A 16,989-nucleotide genomic window follows, 5' to 3' on the forward strand; every position below is an offset into this window, starting at 1 on the left:
AGCAATATCCATTTGTTGCTTGGCATCTTCCATTGGTTCCTGTACATGGCGCACCAATCTTTCAGGAACCCAAATTGGCGAGTCTTTGTCCTGTGGGAAAACACACACCAACCCTCGAGCCCACGTTAGCACTGGATCTGGACCATTCGATGCTCCTGTAAGAATATCTTTCCACATTGCTTGCCCTGCATAGCACTCATGAGGCCTGTAATGTCTTTCCGCTGCTGTTCGTCCATTGGTGTCCAGGGTTAAAAAATTTAGAATAAATAATATAAGATTTAGTTTGTCTTTTGGTGTGGTCCATTGAGCCCCTATTCCCCCTTTTTGTTTTATTAAAGCAGATTTAATAGTGGCATGGGCTCGTTCTACTATGCCTTGGCCCTGTGGATTATATGGTAATCCATGATTTAATTGTATAGCCATTTGGGCACAAAAATGAGAAAATCTTTGAGAAACATAAGCAGGTCCATTATCAGTTTTAATTTGGTGAGGGATGCCCCAGGCAGCAAAAGCTTGCAGACAATGGGAAATTACATGTTGGGCCTTTTCTCCAGTATGAGCAGAGGCAAAGATAACTCCAGAACATGTATCCACGGAAACATGTACATATTTAAGAGAGCCAAATTCAAGAACATGTGTGACATCCATTTGCCATAGGTGAAGAGGTCACAAACCTCGAGGATTTACTCCTATAGTAGGCTGTGGCAATAATGTCAAACAATTTTTGCATTGCAATACAATGCGTTGAGCTTGTTCTTTAGTGATTTTAAATTTTAGTCTCAGCGTTTGGGAATTTACATGAAATTTATTGTGAAATTCTTGAGCCTGTAACACTTTGTCTTCATTTGAAAAAATAAGTACAGTTTGAGTATGAAAATCTGCAATAGCATTGGCTTCAGCAAGCGGTCCAGGAAGTCCTGAATGAGCTCGTATGTGAGTTGCATAGAAGGAACATTTTTGGTTCCAAATATATTGTTGTAACTTAGCCAATAATAAAAGAATAGTAGATTGTCCCTTAATATGTCCTACACATTCAAGGCTATTAAGTGCCTGTACCACATATAAGCTATCTGATATTAAGTTAAATGGAGTGGAATCATAGAGCATAAATACTTGAATCACTGTCAAAATCTCTACTGCCTATGCTGATGAATGGGGAAAAAGAAAAGTTTGTGGATTTGAGCCTTCTTTGAATATCACTCCCATACCTCCTTTGGATCCATCTGTAAAAATATTTGGCGCTCCAGCAATCGGTGCAGATCGAGTTATTTTAGGAAAAATAATAGGATGAGCCAAAACAAACCTGAGCCATGGATGTTGTGGATAATGATTATCAATTTGGCCTGTGGCCATTACATGAACAATGGCCCAGTCAGAATTGGTGGCAGCTAGAGTGGCAAGCTGTTCTTTAGTATATGGAGTGATGATAAGATCAGGCTGCATCCCAAATGCAGTCAAAGTTGCCTTTAGTGCCTTAATAATTATTTGTGCAACACAGGCTGGATACCATGGCAACACTTTTTTGGGAGAATGAGGGAGGTGTACCCACATTATGGGACCCTCTTGCCACAACACTCCAGTTGGTGTGAGATCTGTGGTAAGAATGCATAACAGCAATTTTTTCTGATAATCTATACGATCTACTTGTGCTTCAGATAATCTTTCCTCTACGAGTTGAATACATGTTCGTGCCTCAGGTGTTAAAGATCGTGAAGAAAATAAATCTGAATCCCCTTTTAGCAAATCAAACAAAGGTTTAAGGTCAGCATTACTAAGCCTGCAATATGGTCGAATCCAATTTATATCTCCTAAAAGTTTTTGGAAATCGTTTAAAGTTTGTAAATTGTCCACCCTCAAGCTAACCTTAAGAGGATGAATAATAGCATCTTCTAATTTGGTGCCAAGGTATTGTTTAACATTTCTCTGTTGTATTTTCTCTGGAGCTATAATTAAATTCCATTGTTTAAGACATGATATAGTTTTTATAAGCATATCATCCAAAATTTCTGGGGTTTTAGCACATAATAAAATATCATCCATATAATGATAAATCATGGAAGAAGCAAATTCTCTTCTAATAGATTGTAGAGCTTTATCTACATATATTTGGCACAACGTGGGACTATTAGCCATACCCTGTGGTAGTACTGTCCATTCATATCTTTGATCCACCTGCTGATGATTAATGGACGGTATTATAAAAGCAAATCGAGGGGTATCTGCAGGATGCAGTGGAATAGAGAAGAAGCAGTCTTTGATGTCCAACACAACAGTGGGCCAATTGGCAGGGAGGGCCGATATAACTGGTAGCCCCAATTGCACTGGTCCCATGATCTCCATACTATTATTTACTGCTCGGAGATCATGTAACAATCTCCATTTACCTGATTTCTTTTTGATAACAAAAATAGGTGTATTCCATGGAGATGTGGAGGACTGTAAATGTCCTGCCAATAACTGCTCCTGTACCAGTTCGTGGGCTGCTTTAACTTTTTCTTTAGGAAGGGGCCACTGAGAGACCCACACTGGCACATTTGTTTTCCATTTAATCTTTAATTGTTCAGTGGCCCCATAGAAAAACCCAGTCCTCTTTTATCTTTGGGATTATTTCTTCCCATTATAGGAACAGGGGACTTTCGACCTTGTTCAAATCGGCCAAGCCCACCTGTCCCTGAATAGCCTGCATTGTGCATAAGTTGTTGACTTTGATGGCTATATACAGATTCAGTAGTCAATTTTACTCCCATTTGTTGCAGTACATCTCGTCCCCACAAGGATACAGGAAGCTCCAGAACAAAAGGTTGGAATGTCCCTGAATGACCTTCTTGATTTGACCAATTAAGGTGAACAGCACTGCAGCTTGGACTATTTGCATATCCTAACCCCTTAAGTAATTGATCTGTCTGTTGTAATCCCCAATCTTTTGGCCATTCAGATAATCTAATGATACTACGGTCTGCACCTGAGTCCAAGAGACCCCAAAAAGAGACACCCTGTATGGTAAGTTGACACATGGGACGCAACCCCATGTCCATAGTGAGCCATGCTCCAGGAGGACCTATAGAACCAAAGCCCTTATCTTTTCTTGTCTGTCTTTGGCTAGGAAAAAGAGAGTGTTTACTAGGCAACAGAATTATGTGAGCAATTCGGTCTCCATTATTTATAACAGAAATTCCACAAGGGGAATAAACTAATATTTTCACATTGCCTGTATAATCCTGGTCAATAACTCCTGGATGCACCACTAGACCCGATAAGGTAATGGAACTTCGGCCTAGAAGCAGTCCTACAGTATTAGAAGGAAGGGGTCCATGAAAATCTTAATCTACTTTTTGAACTCCCATTTCAGGGGTTAATATGAGTTGGGCGGTGGCACAGACGTCCAATCCTGCACTCCCTGGGGTTGCTCTCCATATGGTAGGAGAGGCTGCTGAAATTGAGGCACCTGCCTCATCTGTGGTCTTGCGGTCCCTGTCTCCTGTTGAATTGCCCCATACATTTGAGGGCCCTGAGGCACAGGGCCCCTCTGCCCGTTTTTTAGCCTAGCATTTGATTGTGGTGGAGGAAGAGGCTTTCCATATACATCCCATCGAGATCTGCATTTTACAGTCCAATGGTTGCCTTTTCTACATCGAGGACACAAATTGGGAATCTTCTGGGCCTGGTTATAAGATGCTCCAGAATTAGTCTGTATACAATCTCTTTTTAAGTGCCCTGGTTGACCACATCGGAAACAATTCCCTGAACTGCCTCTCTGCTTTTGATTATAAGGCTTGCCCTGCAACCCAGCAACAATGGCAGCAGCTATGGCTTGTCCTTGTACGACAGAATCAGTTATGTCTCTGCATACCTTGAGCCATATTTCTAGGCCCTTATTTTTATAGGGACGTATTGCATCCTGACAAGGCTTATTGGCTTGCTCATAAGCTAGCTGTTTAATCAATGGCATGGCAGCATCCACATCAGGGAAAACCTGAGAAGCAGTTTCCACAAGCCATGATAAAAAATCAGCAAAAGGCTCATTGGGTCCTTGAGTAACTTTTGACAGACTGGCTCCTAAATTACCTGTCCCTGATAACATCCTCCATGCCCTTAATGCTGCTTGATTAATTTCCCCATACACCTGCTGTGGGTACCCATTTTGATTATTAGCAAATGGTCCTTGTCCCATAAGCATATCCAGATTCCAAGCAGGTTGCCCAGTCTGAGCATTAACACGAGCTTGATCAGAGCAATATTCTGTATAGGCTGACTTCCAATTAAGATAGGCTCCACCAGACAATACAGCCCTGCACAAATTTGTCCAATCACTTGGAGTTATGGAGTATCTTTCAAAGGATTCTACCAGTGACAAGGTAAATGAAGCCTGCACTCCATATGTGGACACAGCTTCTTTTAATCTTTGAACAACCTTCCAATCTAATGGCTCATGATACCTTTGCTGATTCTGGTCAAGAAACACAGGAAATGCTCCTGGCGTAGGCAAAATCTCTGCCCACGGACTAGCCTCAGATGTCTTCCACCTATCAGACTTTCCTTTCTCAGTAAGATATGGTGGCGGACTAGGAGAGGGAGGGGGAGGAGCAGAAGGTTCAGGATGTTTCTTTTTACTGTGACAAGACATTTGGAACCTGCGCCAAGATTCTAACAAGGCTTCTTCCTCCTTATCTCTTTCTGGTGGAACAGGCCATGCCTCTTGTTCCTTGGAGCAATCGGGGGAGTTGCTTTCAGAGGACTCCTCGTCCCTGTGAGAATCTGCCTGTCGACCTTGCTCTGAAATCTCTTCTTTTACTTCCTCTAAAGCATTAGAGCCTTCAGCCAGAACTTGACTATACCTTCCTGTTTTATCTGCCAGGCATGCTTTAATTAAACTCCAGATAGCCAATGTCCCAGGTGGGAAAGCCCCTTCGGCATCGGCCTTAAGAAGATCCTGACCGAGATGCTTCCATTGAGAAATATTAACATATCCTTCCTCCAAAAACCATGGAGATATCTCTTTAACTGTGCTAAGAAAATTTTCTAAAGTGGCTGCTTTCACTTTCACTCCCCCCTTAGACAGAATGTTACAAACAGCCTCTATAACCTTCATGGTAGCAACCTTAGACCCCATGATAAGTTTTACTTTGTTATAAACTCCTACACCCCTTATCGTCGCAACACCTGCGAGCTTATCGTCGGAACACCTCCGAGCTTATCGTCGCAATTAACCTGCGAGCTTATCGTCGCAATTACCTGCGAACTTTTGACAGCTGTCCCTCGCTTATCCGCGAGCCTCACTTATCCGCGAGCCTTATCTTGTCGCTTACCTGCGAACTTTTTGTTACGTTGTTTTTCTTCCCGGGTTTCGGTGCCACTTATCCCCTAAGACTCCGACCCGCAGGGGCTTAGAGAACGACACAGACACCTCTTCAGCTGAAATATGAATTCTTCTTTAATGGATCCTTAATATGGCTCTTCTTCCTTCTTTTAATATGTCTCTTAATATGTCTGACAATGTGTACAACAAGCACAATATATATCAGCATCATAATCCCTCCCTCTATTCCCTACCAACCCCAAGCTTCCACAGCTAGGGCATGCACACTTCTGACTTTCTAATAGGCAGGCTGGTGGCAGGCGTCACTGATCATTCTGCAGGCACGTAGCATGGCACACTGTGCATGCTCAAGGAGATGTCCATCTTGTGAGTCTCATGACTTGGCTGCAAGCCTAGGTGCCATTTTGAATCCATGCTGGCAACAAGCCTGGGTGCCATCTCGGTCCAGCCGAGTGGGCCCCGACAGGTTGGTACGTGTTCACTGATGGATTCTAACTTTCCCAATTGTCCCACCTGTCTGCATAGAACAATAATATCTGCATGATATCACCTCTATAGTCTAAATTTATTCCATCAATTTAGTCTTTTGCATTCTCCTCTCAGTGTTCTAGGCAAGCTTACAAAGACACCTTTATAATGAATAAACTTACACAGCCATTATCTTAATCGCATACAATTGTCAGTTCCAAATTAACTGCATGTGCCAAAATTAGATCCTCAAATAATTGGTATGTGTAATTGTCTGCCTGAACTCACTAAATAACTTTTAAGTGGTCAGTTGCTCAATAAACTAGACCCAAAAGCCAACAGTTGGCTAATTTCATGTGTAGTGAACTGTGTTTATTATTTCACCACCTGCAGCTAACTGTCTATAGATAATTATGCCTTAAGAATGGGACACTGCCCTTTGGAAGTTGAACCTACATTGGTATCCAACATAATGTATTAAATAAGCTTCTTATATAAAGAAAGAAAAAAATCATTGGATACAAAGAAGAGGAATAAAGACTGTTAGAAAGTCTAGTTTATTTTAATGACATTCATTCTCAACTGAATTTATTCACATATCTGTATATCTGTGTTGCTCTAATGCCTCTCTCTACAAAAAAGTAGCAGCTGCTGGTCATCTGTCAGTGTTTCTACCATGAGCATTTTTTTCACTTATAGGAGCTGAAGATGCATCAATATGACTTTGTAGAGTACAAGACTTCATGTTCATAATATATAAGCAGCCTCTTTACTGTGGTAGATCTCATTAAATCACTATTCATACCAATCAGCTGGAAACAAACATTCTCATGTTAAAATAAACATGCTGCTTAGCAGATGTTTGCAAAGCAAAGTAAAGAGAAAACTGAGAATCAAACCTTTGACTTTATTTCATAAAATGTTCTCAGGTCAGATTTCAGCACAAGATAATCCTCTAAAATATTGGTCAAGCAATAAATTAACCACTAAATCTTCCTAGGGAAAAAAAACTATGTTAATTATCCACTTCATCATTGAAGCCTGAGACTTTCAAATAACATGTTATTGCCAGCCTGAAGTTCAATGATAAAAGAAGGACATTTGGATACAAATGACTTTAACAGTTATATTTTTAAAGGGGATGCCTCATTTCCTTGCTCTTATAATGGGAGAGGAAATGAAAATAACACAATTTAAAGTTATTGGGTTAACATCTTGGAAGCTCTTTGAAAACACATATTGCCACTGTTAAAATTGATTTTTGCTATTTATTTTAAAAACAATAAAAAGCTAATAAATAAATTATAATTTTGTGTGGGAATAAAATACATATGCTATAAGAAATTAGGTTGAGTTACATTAGTACCACCACTCATTAACTCTTTTATTTGAGCAAAGTATTTAACCTTAGAAATTAGCTATATTTGTATTTTATACTATTTAACAAATCAAATAGGAATCATTAGATTCCTAACATTGAACCATTGTTTCATATCTACTTCTATGTACCAATTATTAAGTTCATAGCCAATATTCAAAACAGATACAAGAAAAACAAAAACACAATAAAATTTGAGAGAATTGCTGGGGAAAAGGACAAAATTGCTAAATTAATCCAATTGAAAATATTATGAATATGTAAGGTATCAAAAATACAAAATGAGTAAAAATATCTAACATGTTTAAGAGAATGAAAGAGGCTATTAAAAGCATGAGTAATAAATATGAAATATCATATGACATCACCATATGTGGATCTGTAGAGTTCCCTCCAGCAGCAGTGTGGACTACTATTTGAACTTTCAAGGCTCTTAGACATGTCACAAAAAATAATTTAAGGTTGCATCAAATTTTAAAAAAAGAGAGAAAGTTTATTAGAAAGGAAAAACAAGAATATGTATTCTCAGAGCAGAGTGCAAGCTATATTGCACTTTGAGGGTCCTAAGCTCTTTTTGTAAAGGAAATTTATAAGAAGTTAACATGGAAAGTTATGTGGGGATAGCATCAGCCTAATGATCACAAGATCATTTTTTAGTCATCTGTTCTCATGATCTTTAGGTTGATATTGTCTCCATTTTCTGATCAATAGATAATTTTTGTAATGTATCCTATATTATAGTTTTCTTATATTATCACATCTACCTTTGTTAATATATTCTAACTTACAAGCTTAGTACATTGCACAAGAAAATTTTCATAAGACAGTGCCCAGTAACTTGACAGATTACAGATTTCTCAAGATTTTGGGAATGGCAGGCCACAAGAAAAAGCATGAGTACAAGGTTTTCAGAATAAAAATGCAATCTACTGCCGGGTGTGGTGGAGCATGATTTTAATCCCCATGCTTGGGAGGTGGAGACAGGAGGATTGTGCAGGTTCAAAGCCAGCCACGCTGGCTTAAGAGAGACTCTGTTTCCAAATAAAAAAATAAAAAATATATAAAATAGGTCTGGGAGTGTAGCCCGGAGGTAGAAGGGCTTCCAGAAACCCCATTACCATCACACACACAAAAAAATACCATCTATTTTTTCTTGCCTGTGTCTCCTTTCTACATGTGTTTTAACTTTTTTCCTTTCCTCTTTCATTTATTGGTGCATTGTAGTCATACATCTTAATGGGGTTTACCCATTAAGATTGTACAGGTATAGATGCACACATCATTCATCATTCATTTAACACTTCCACAATTTATACTCCATTCCTTCCCACCTCCTCTTTCTCATGTTTGGCTTTCTGATTGACTTTGATATGTTTGTGAATGTATAACATGTATATTAGAGAATTTCCCACTCCACCTCTCCCATGCCCCTCAATTAGGTAGCCTTATTTGCAAATCTATGATTTCTCGTTCTTCATCCACAATTATTTTTATGGCCCATTTTTCCCCAGCTTCTGCATATTAGGGAAAGCATCCAATGTTTTCTCACTTTTTTGACTGACTAATCACACTTAGCATGTTCTCCAGTTCCATCCATTTTCCTGCAAATGACATATTTTTGTTCTTCTTTATGGCTGAGTAAAATTTCACTGTGACCCAGGCATAGCGACATACTCTTGTAATCCCAGCATTTTGGAGGCAGAGACCAGAGGATGGCAGTTCGCAGACAACTTCAGCTACTCAGTGAGTAGTCCTTTGCAACACCATGAGACCCTGTTTCAAAAATGAAAAAAGAAACCTGGGCATGGTGGCACAGGCTTGTGATCCCAGCATTTGCAAGGCTGAGTCAGGAGGTTCCAGGTTCTCAGCCAGCGTCAGCTATTAAGTGAGAGGCTCTTGTAACTCAGTAGGACCCTGTTTCAAAATAAGGAATAAAAATGGGACTGTGGGTGTAGCTCAGAGGTAGTATGCTCCTGGGTTCAATCCCTAGAAATGCAAAAAAAATGAAAAAATACCCCCCAAAATATATGGCTGGGAGTGTAGCTCAGAGGTAGAATGCCCCTGGGTTACATCACCAGTACCACACAAAAAAATTTATTGTGTTCATATTCCATAGTTGTGTAATCCATTCATTTGTAGGGTGGGGAAACTTGAAAAAGGGTAAAATAGATCTTCCAGAAACAGAGGAAGCAGAGCAATATGGTTTCTAAGTAAGATCCTTTGATCTCTCCCCATAGGCACACTAACTTGAGCAGGTGTATATGTACCAAACTACCAAGAAACGCAAGAGCTAAAAAATCTGATGAAACTATACTGCCTGATTTTATCACAAAAAATCAAAAGCTCCATTTGAAAAATACAAGAAGAAAAGCACCTCATACTGGGAGGTGGTAATTAAGTCTAATGCCTTAGATTCAAAGTATAGTATCATGTCTGCCACATTGAAACCCAGTACTAGGCAAACTCTCATGATCCTTGTCCTCATTTTAAAGACTGAACTTCTGGGGCTGCACTAGGCTAGGCAGCAAAAGAATGCCTCTACCACTTCTGTAATCTTGGAGGCAGAGCTGAGAGAAGTACTCTACTTTCTGAAGAACAGGGCATAAAAACTAGCTCAGTGTTTTGAGTCATATCCCAATGCAACACCTGCTGCAGTAAGATCCAGCACCCAGTAGAAACTTAAGGTACTGTGTGCAAGTCAGAGCTTACAGAATATGCACTTGGATGTCTCTAGTACTAGTCAGAGACTTGTGTGCCTGCAGGACAGACTCAAGATCAGTCACATCAGTTCCAACCTTGGAATGGATCTGAGATATACCCACTCTACCCCTTAGACTATGCAGGCCCTTGTAGTTGTGAGATATGGGTACAATCCTGCTTAGCACTTGTGTTGGTGGTTAAGGGATTGTCATAAAGCTCCAACCTTCCAAGCTTGGAAACTACAGCTATCTGTAGTCCAGATGAAGTTATTTTAAAACTTTCCTGGCACTAGGCAGAGACTTGCACTCCAGTGGAACAGAATTGTGTTTTGGGCTGCATCCCATTCAGCTACAGTGTGAGATTCAATGTAGTCCTGAGTCTCTGGAAGTCCTTGTATATGTGAGATTTAGGTATGGACTAGCTTAGCATTAGCCTAAGTGGCCAAGTATCTGCATTGTATAATGGTACCTTAATCTTGGGTAGCAAATCATGATACAACTCCCCATTTTCTAGAGGCAATATAGGGGAACAAATATATGCTTTGCCCTAGAACTTTAACTGGACTGGTAAAACCAAACTTTCCATAGAGTTTACCAGCCCACATTCCAGGGGCAGATGCAACTACACATCAAACAAGGCATTGATATAGAGAATCCAACTCTCAGTAACCAAAAAGAAAACCCTCAAACAGAACAAATAACCATATTAAAAATCTGCAATACACATAGACATTTATCAAAAGAAAATACACAAATGGATAACAAGTATGTGAAAAAATGTTCAACATCACCAATTATCAGGGATATGGAAATAAATACCACTATAAAATGTCACTTCACTCCACTAAAAATGGCTAATATCAAATCAAAAGGACAAAAGGCCATGGCTGGCCAGAGTGTGAAGGAAACTTTGCATACTTTTGGTGGGAATGTGAATTATGATAGTCATTATGGAAAAAATACAATGGAGGTTCCTCCAAAAATGAAAAGTAAAATTACAATAGAATACAAATTTTCCACTACTAAGTTTATACCAAAATAAACTGAAATTTGTATATCAAAAAGACATCTGCACTCCTATTTTCATTGCAGCACTATCACAAAGTCAATAAATGCAAACAACTTGAATATTAATAAACTAATGAAATGATAAAGAAAATGAGAAAATGTGGCATATATAAATTATGGAATAATACTAACCCATAAAAAGAAGGAAATTCTGTCTTTGGCCACTAGATAGATAGATAGATAGATGATAGATAGATCTGAAGATTATTATAGCAAGTAAAATATGACAAGTACAGAAAGACAACTACTATATAATCCCAATTATATATGGAATTGAGAAAATTTGAACTAAAAATATAAAGAGTTGTAGCCAGGAGTGGAGGTGCACCCTTGTAATCCCTGCACTTGGGAGGCAGAGACAGGAGAATCACGCAGGTTCGAAGCCAGCTGCGCTGGCTTAAGAGACCCTATTTCCAAATAAAAAAGTATAAAATAGGTCCAAGAGTGTAGCCCAGAGGTAGAAGGGTTTCCAGGAACCCCAGTACCACAAAAAAAAAAAAAAGCAGAGAGTTGTGATAAATTTTTTTAAATATTTTTCTAGCATTTTGAAAGGCACAATACATTATTATTTGCATTTACCCTACTGTGAAATAACACATTGGACCTTTCTGGTTTAATGCATCTGTAAATTAATACCCAATAATGGATATTTTCTCCCTCCCCTCTACTTTCTAAGATGCCTGGGATTTCTATTCTAAATAAATATAATGAGCCTGGTGAGGTTGTGCATGCTTGTAATCCCCACATTTGGGAGGCTGAGACAGGAGGATCACACAGGTTCGAAGCCACCCTCAGCTACTTATTGAGGATCTCAGTAATTTAGTGAGATCCTGTTTCCAAATAAAATATAAAATAGGTCTGGGAGTGTAGCCTGGAGGTAGAAAGCCCCTGGGTTCCACTCCGAGTTGCATCAAAAAATAAAAAATAAATAAATATAATGAAATGTCTACATTTACATATAATTCTATAATAAAAAGCCTTACCAAGAGTTTTCTTTTTATGATGGTAATCCAATCTTGGGTAGCATAGTATGGTGCAAATCCCCATTTGCTGGAGTTAGGAAAAGGGAGTAAATACATTATAGGTTATTTTCCCTAGAACTTAGAATTAGACTGCTAAGAACACTCTGCAGAATCTATAGCTTCCATCCTAATGGATGATGCAACTCCACCTCAAACAAGTTTTGATATACTTCCATAACAAGTGTTATGGTGAAAGATGGATATTACCGTTTGTGGGTGAGGGTTACCGTTTAGGGGAACAGTCCCTGGGCACCTTTGTTAGACCCCCAGAAACAATTCCCCTCAAAAAAACCATGGGTTCTTGTCCTGAGCTAAGGATAAATATGCAATAGCCTGGATTCTTGCTGAAGATTTAAAGGAGTTTATTAAAAAGATAGAAATACAGAAGACAGTTACAGACAGTTACACTTTGAATGAATTAACCAAAATACAAAATCTGGAACAGCCTTTTTATAGACGTAAGTTTAAGCTCAGCTTTCTCCTTTCCTCCCATCCTAACTAGATTATCCATTATTATGTAAACCTGTCTTTAGAATGAGGAAGTCCTAGCTACTCTTCTCTTTCCACTTGTTAATTACCTTTAGCTAGGTTAATTTATGTTACAATAGCTACATTACAATACAATAGCTGTCTGCTTCCTTGTTTGCAGAAACCAAGTCCTTCCACATGTCTGCATCTCACCCAATTTTGAAATATATTTATTAATAATCAGAGCTTTCTTAAATTTTCCTATGTTATTCCCAATACAAATACAAAAAGGACAGCAATTTTGGAAAAGCTCAAATATGGTATTTTCAAACCTTGCTTTAATATTCTATATGTATAAATTTTATTCATGTTCAAGTACCATTTAAAATAAATTTATAAATTGTTTATTTTATCAGAATTATATACTTATGTATTTATTCAAAATGTAACTGAAATTGAAAGTTTCCAATTTAACAATCTCTAGTATGTAAGTATAACTATGATTGTCTTCTCTTTGGAGCTCCTTTCACAACAAATGGATAACCTAACACTTTGCTTTAGAAATGAGACTATCAGGACTTCAAAAGACAAAATTTATTTTTAGAAAACAGCTAGAGATAAATGATATTGAGAAGCATCACCTAAGATGTGATTTGGACAATGTAATGATAAAATTGAACTCTTACTGATGCCCTTGTTTTTGTAAAAAATAAACATTTTGTATATTTTCTGTTGGGATATTAACTCTGCATATTGAAATAATAAAAATACTGAGGAGCCAGGCCTGCTGGATTAAGATTATAATTTAAAGGCTTGTGAGGCTGAAACAGAAAGACTGCATGTTCAAAGCCAACCTCAGCAACTTAGGGAGACACTTAGAAACCTGTTTCAAAATAAAAATAAAATATGGCTGTGGGTATAGCTCAGAGATAAAAAAAACCCTCAGGTTCAATCTGCAGTAAGTTCCAAAAGTACTAAGAAATACTAAAATGAATTCATATTTAACAGTCTTCATCCATTATTCACTATGTTATGATCAACTATAATTTCTTAAGCAGTTTGTATTATTCAGTCACTAGATTAGGTTCTCTCTATATAGTGGTATAAAAAAGAAATATGGGATTTACAGGAAGATGATGATCAAGGAAAGCACCACATATCAGTTCTTCTAACACTTGATCTCTATCATCATGAAAATGGCATCTTGACAAGAGAGCAAAAACAGCATAAATTGAACAGAGCACCAAGAATTGAAAGACTGTGGAAACAAAAGTAGAAGGCAAAAGAAAGAGCAGAAGCATACCCTGCCCACCTCCAACAGCTTTGGCAGCAGGATTAGTAGCAGTGCCATCTTGCCTGGCCATGCTGAAACTGCTAGCACTGTACCTGCAGAGACCCCAGGAAAAACAAACAAACAAATAAACAAAAAACTCAAAGCCCTGAGCCAAAGTAAGCAGTTAAAGCTCAACAGAATTGTAAACAGTCAGCTCCTCCTTCATGTGCCCTGGCTACAACTTGCAGCAGTGGCAGCCAAGCTCACCATCTCCTCCACAGATCCAGAACAGCACTCAAGAAAACCTTAAGTTAACCGGCCTTAGACCACCAAGCACAACTACAGAAACTTGTGAAGTAAGCCATAGACTTTTAGTGTGTGAGACTTTGCAGTTCACCCTATTAAAGATGGGGATGGAGTCTTTTTATGGACAGCAGGGGCACTGGTTAGCATAAATCCCCCAGAGGTAATTAGACAAAAATTCCTACAATCTCCAGTGCTTAGAGCCCTAGTAGGTCCTCCAGAGTCTGCCACAGACCATCCGACTGTAGTGGCTAGGGGAAATCCACACCAACCTTGCCCTATCTGTGGAGGATGCAGACTTCTACATATAGACTGAATCTGGTTACACAGGAACCCACCATCTATGCACCTATGTAGCAAGAGAGAGAGATAGATGCAGGCTCAGAATCAGTTTCAAGCATGGAGACTGAACTTAACACTAGATCCAGCCCTAGTGACACAGGCTGCCTGCATAAAATGAATTTAGTCTCAAAGACAAGTTCTTTTTGAGACCTCAAAGATCCAAGCTTGCAGTGGAAAAGGTGCTGATAGTAGTATGTTTTTGCACAAAAATAGACACCAGGACAGGGTGCCAATCACTAAAGGAAACCCAAAATATTGGCTCATTACTGACATCATAACTATAGGTTATAGAACAAATGAGAGTGATTAGAACATACTTGAGAATCTATTATAGAATGTGAATCATAAACAGCTGAAAGAATTCACAGAGACTCGAGAGGATTTAAGAGGCCAATGCTACTTAGTATTCATATATTTGTAGGGTTTTATTATTTTGCTGTTTTTTTTATTTTGTGTATATCTGTGTGTGTGTGCTTATCTATTTACTCTCTTCCCCATTCATTTTACAAGCTTCTTCTCTCATTCATATCTACTCTTCTCTTTCTCTCCCTTTTTTTGTTTTTCTTTTTTTATTCTGTGTTTTGTACTAAATCTACTTCATAATACTATACTAAATATTCTACATTTATTATAAGAATCCTCCTACATATTCACTATCTTCAATCTCTACTATCTATTAACTTATTCTCAAACTCTAATTGTATTTGATTCTATCTACTATTTTACCCTATTCTTACATTTACTACCTCATCCCCTTCCTCCTCACTTAACTTATACCTTTGAATAAAACACAACTGGTCCCTGTATATATCAGCTGACACTTACAGAGTGAAAGAAAACTAACAAGCAACTAAGATACACACCAAAGAAACCTAAAATCATAACAAGGAGGAATAACAAGAAAGCAATGAGCTCTGACAACCACACAATTACTGAACCCCAAAACACAGAACTTCAGAAATTTTCTGAAGGATAAATCAGAAATTTAACAGTAAAAATGATACAATATTTCCAAAATAAATTTACAGAGAGCTTGAAAAAATAAATGAACACGTAAACAAAGAATATGACACACCAAAAAGGAGTTAGAAAGAAAAGCTGAAAGAAGTGAAGGATGCAATGATTGGACTGAAGGCATCAAAACAAACTATAAACAAGAGGTTAGACAATGTGGAAAATGGAATCTCGCTTTTAGAAAATGATCACTATAAAAATAGTCATATAGTATATAATTTAGGAAAAACAATTTAGTAGCATTAGATGGACATCCAAGAGAGGAAATAGAAGGTAAAACTAAAGGGATCAATAATCTTTTCGAGGAATTAATATCAAAAATTTGTCAAAAAGGAAGAGTTCAATACATAGGTGCAGGAACTTATAGAACCCCCTTTAGACAAGATTAAAGTTTCACCAAAGCTACATAGTAGTCAAGTTGACTAATGTAGAAGCCAAGGAAAGAATCATAATGAGAACAAAAGCAAAACACAAAGTGAAATTCAGAAGTAAACCAGTTATAACTCCTGCCTTTCCAAAGAAAGTCTTGAAAGCCAGGTGGGCCTGGAGAAACATATTCCAAACTCTGAAAGAAATCAACTTTCAGCCCCCAATTTTCTATCCACCAAAACTATCTCTCAAATTTGATAAGAAATAAAAATCTTTCATGACAAAAATGATGAAAGAATTTGTTTTTCAAACAAGCATTATACAAAATAATCAAAAAGATTAACTACAAAGAAGAAATAAATAATACATGCCAGAACTAGAGAACCAATAATTTCCATCAAACAAACAACTAAGCAAACAAGTACAAACACTACTGCAAACAGAATATAAAGCTCAAAATGTTAGAAATTAACAATCATTTCTCAATAATCATGTTGAACATGAATGGCCTCAATTCCTCAATAAAAAGACATAATTGGGAGCGCGGTGGGCGGGCGGCGCGAGTCACAGCTTTTGTGGCTGTCCCGGTATATAAGGTCCCGCCGGCGCCCCGCGCTCCCCACCTCGCCGCGCCCGCCCGGAGCCTCCTCTCCTCTCCACCAGCATCCTGCAGGACACCGACGGAGCGGACATGGGTCCAGTGATGGTGGCCAGGCTGGGGCTGGGGCTGCTGCTGCTGGCACTGCTCCTCCCCACGCAGATTTATTCAAACCAAACAACCTTTGTGATGCTTTCAAGTAACTCCTCACAGATTACCTCTGCTGCTCCAAATTCAACTCACGCCACCCCCAGCGCAGGTGGCAGCGCCCTGCAGTCGACAGCCGGTCTCCTTGTGGTCTTGTTCTCTCTTCTACATCTCTACTGCTAGAGACTCCGGCCAAGAAACATCTCTGCTTCCCCATCTTCTAAAACCAACCCAAATGGCAGCCAGAAGTCTGAGTGTCAAGGAAGAAGCAGGTCTACATCAAATCTACTAATTCCATACCTTACTTTATTGACAGAGAATATATTGAGAATTCAAAATTTGGTTGGAAGACATTTGAAAGGGTTTCACAGACATTGAAAGCCAATATTAAATCTGCTGGAGTTCGTGTGCAAGATATAAAGAGATAACATCCCAAATTGAGACAGGATATCCTTGAATGTGGCATAAGAAATACAGACACCTAAAATTCTGAAAATGAGAATAGATTTTTATCTAAATGATG

General features: G+C 38.5%; 1 protein-coding gene across 1 annotated transcript; it reads left to right on the forward strand.

Moving 5' to 3' along the window:
* Positions 1 to 16,412: 16,412 nt before the first annotated feature.
* Positions 16,413 to 16,649, forward strand: LOC308279296 (signal transducer CD24-like; the record flags this gene model as incomplete). The annotated part of the gene is made up of 1 exon (XM_080719319.1): positions 16,413 to 16,649. One exon carries the CDS (start codon positions 16,413 to 16,415, stop codon positions 16,647 to 16,649), a length of 237 nt encoding a protein of 78 aa, XP_080575445.1.
* Positions 16,650 to 16,989: the final 340 nt, after the last annotated feature.

The sequence above is a fragment of the Muscardinus avellanarius genome (genome assembly GCF_963383645.1).
Source record: "Muscardinus avellanarius genome assembly, chromosome: X".
Classification (NCBI taxonomy): domain Eukaryota; kingdom Metazoa; phylum Chordata; class Mammalia; order Rodentia; family Gliridae; genus Muscardinus; species Muscardinus avellanarius.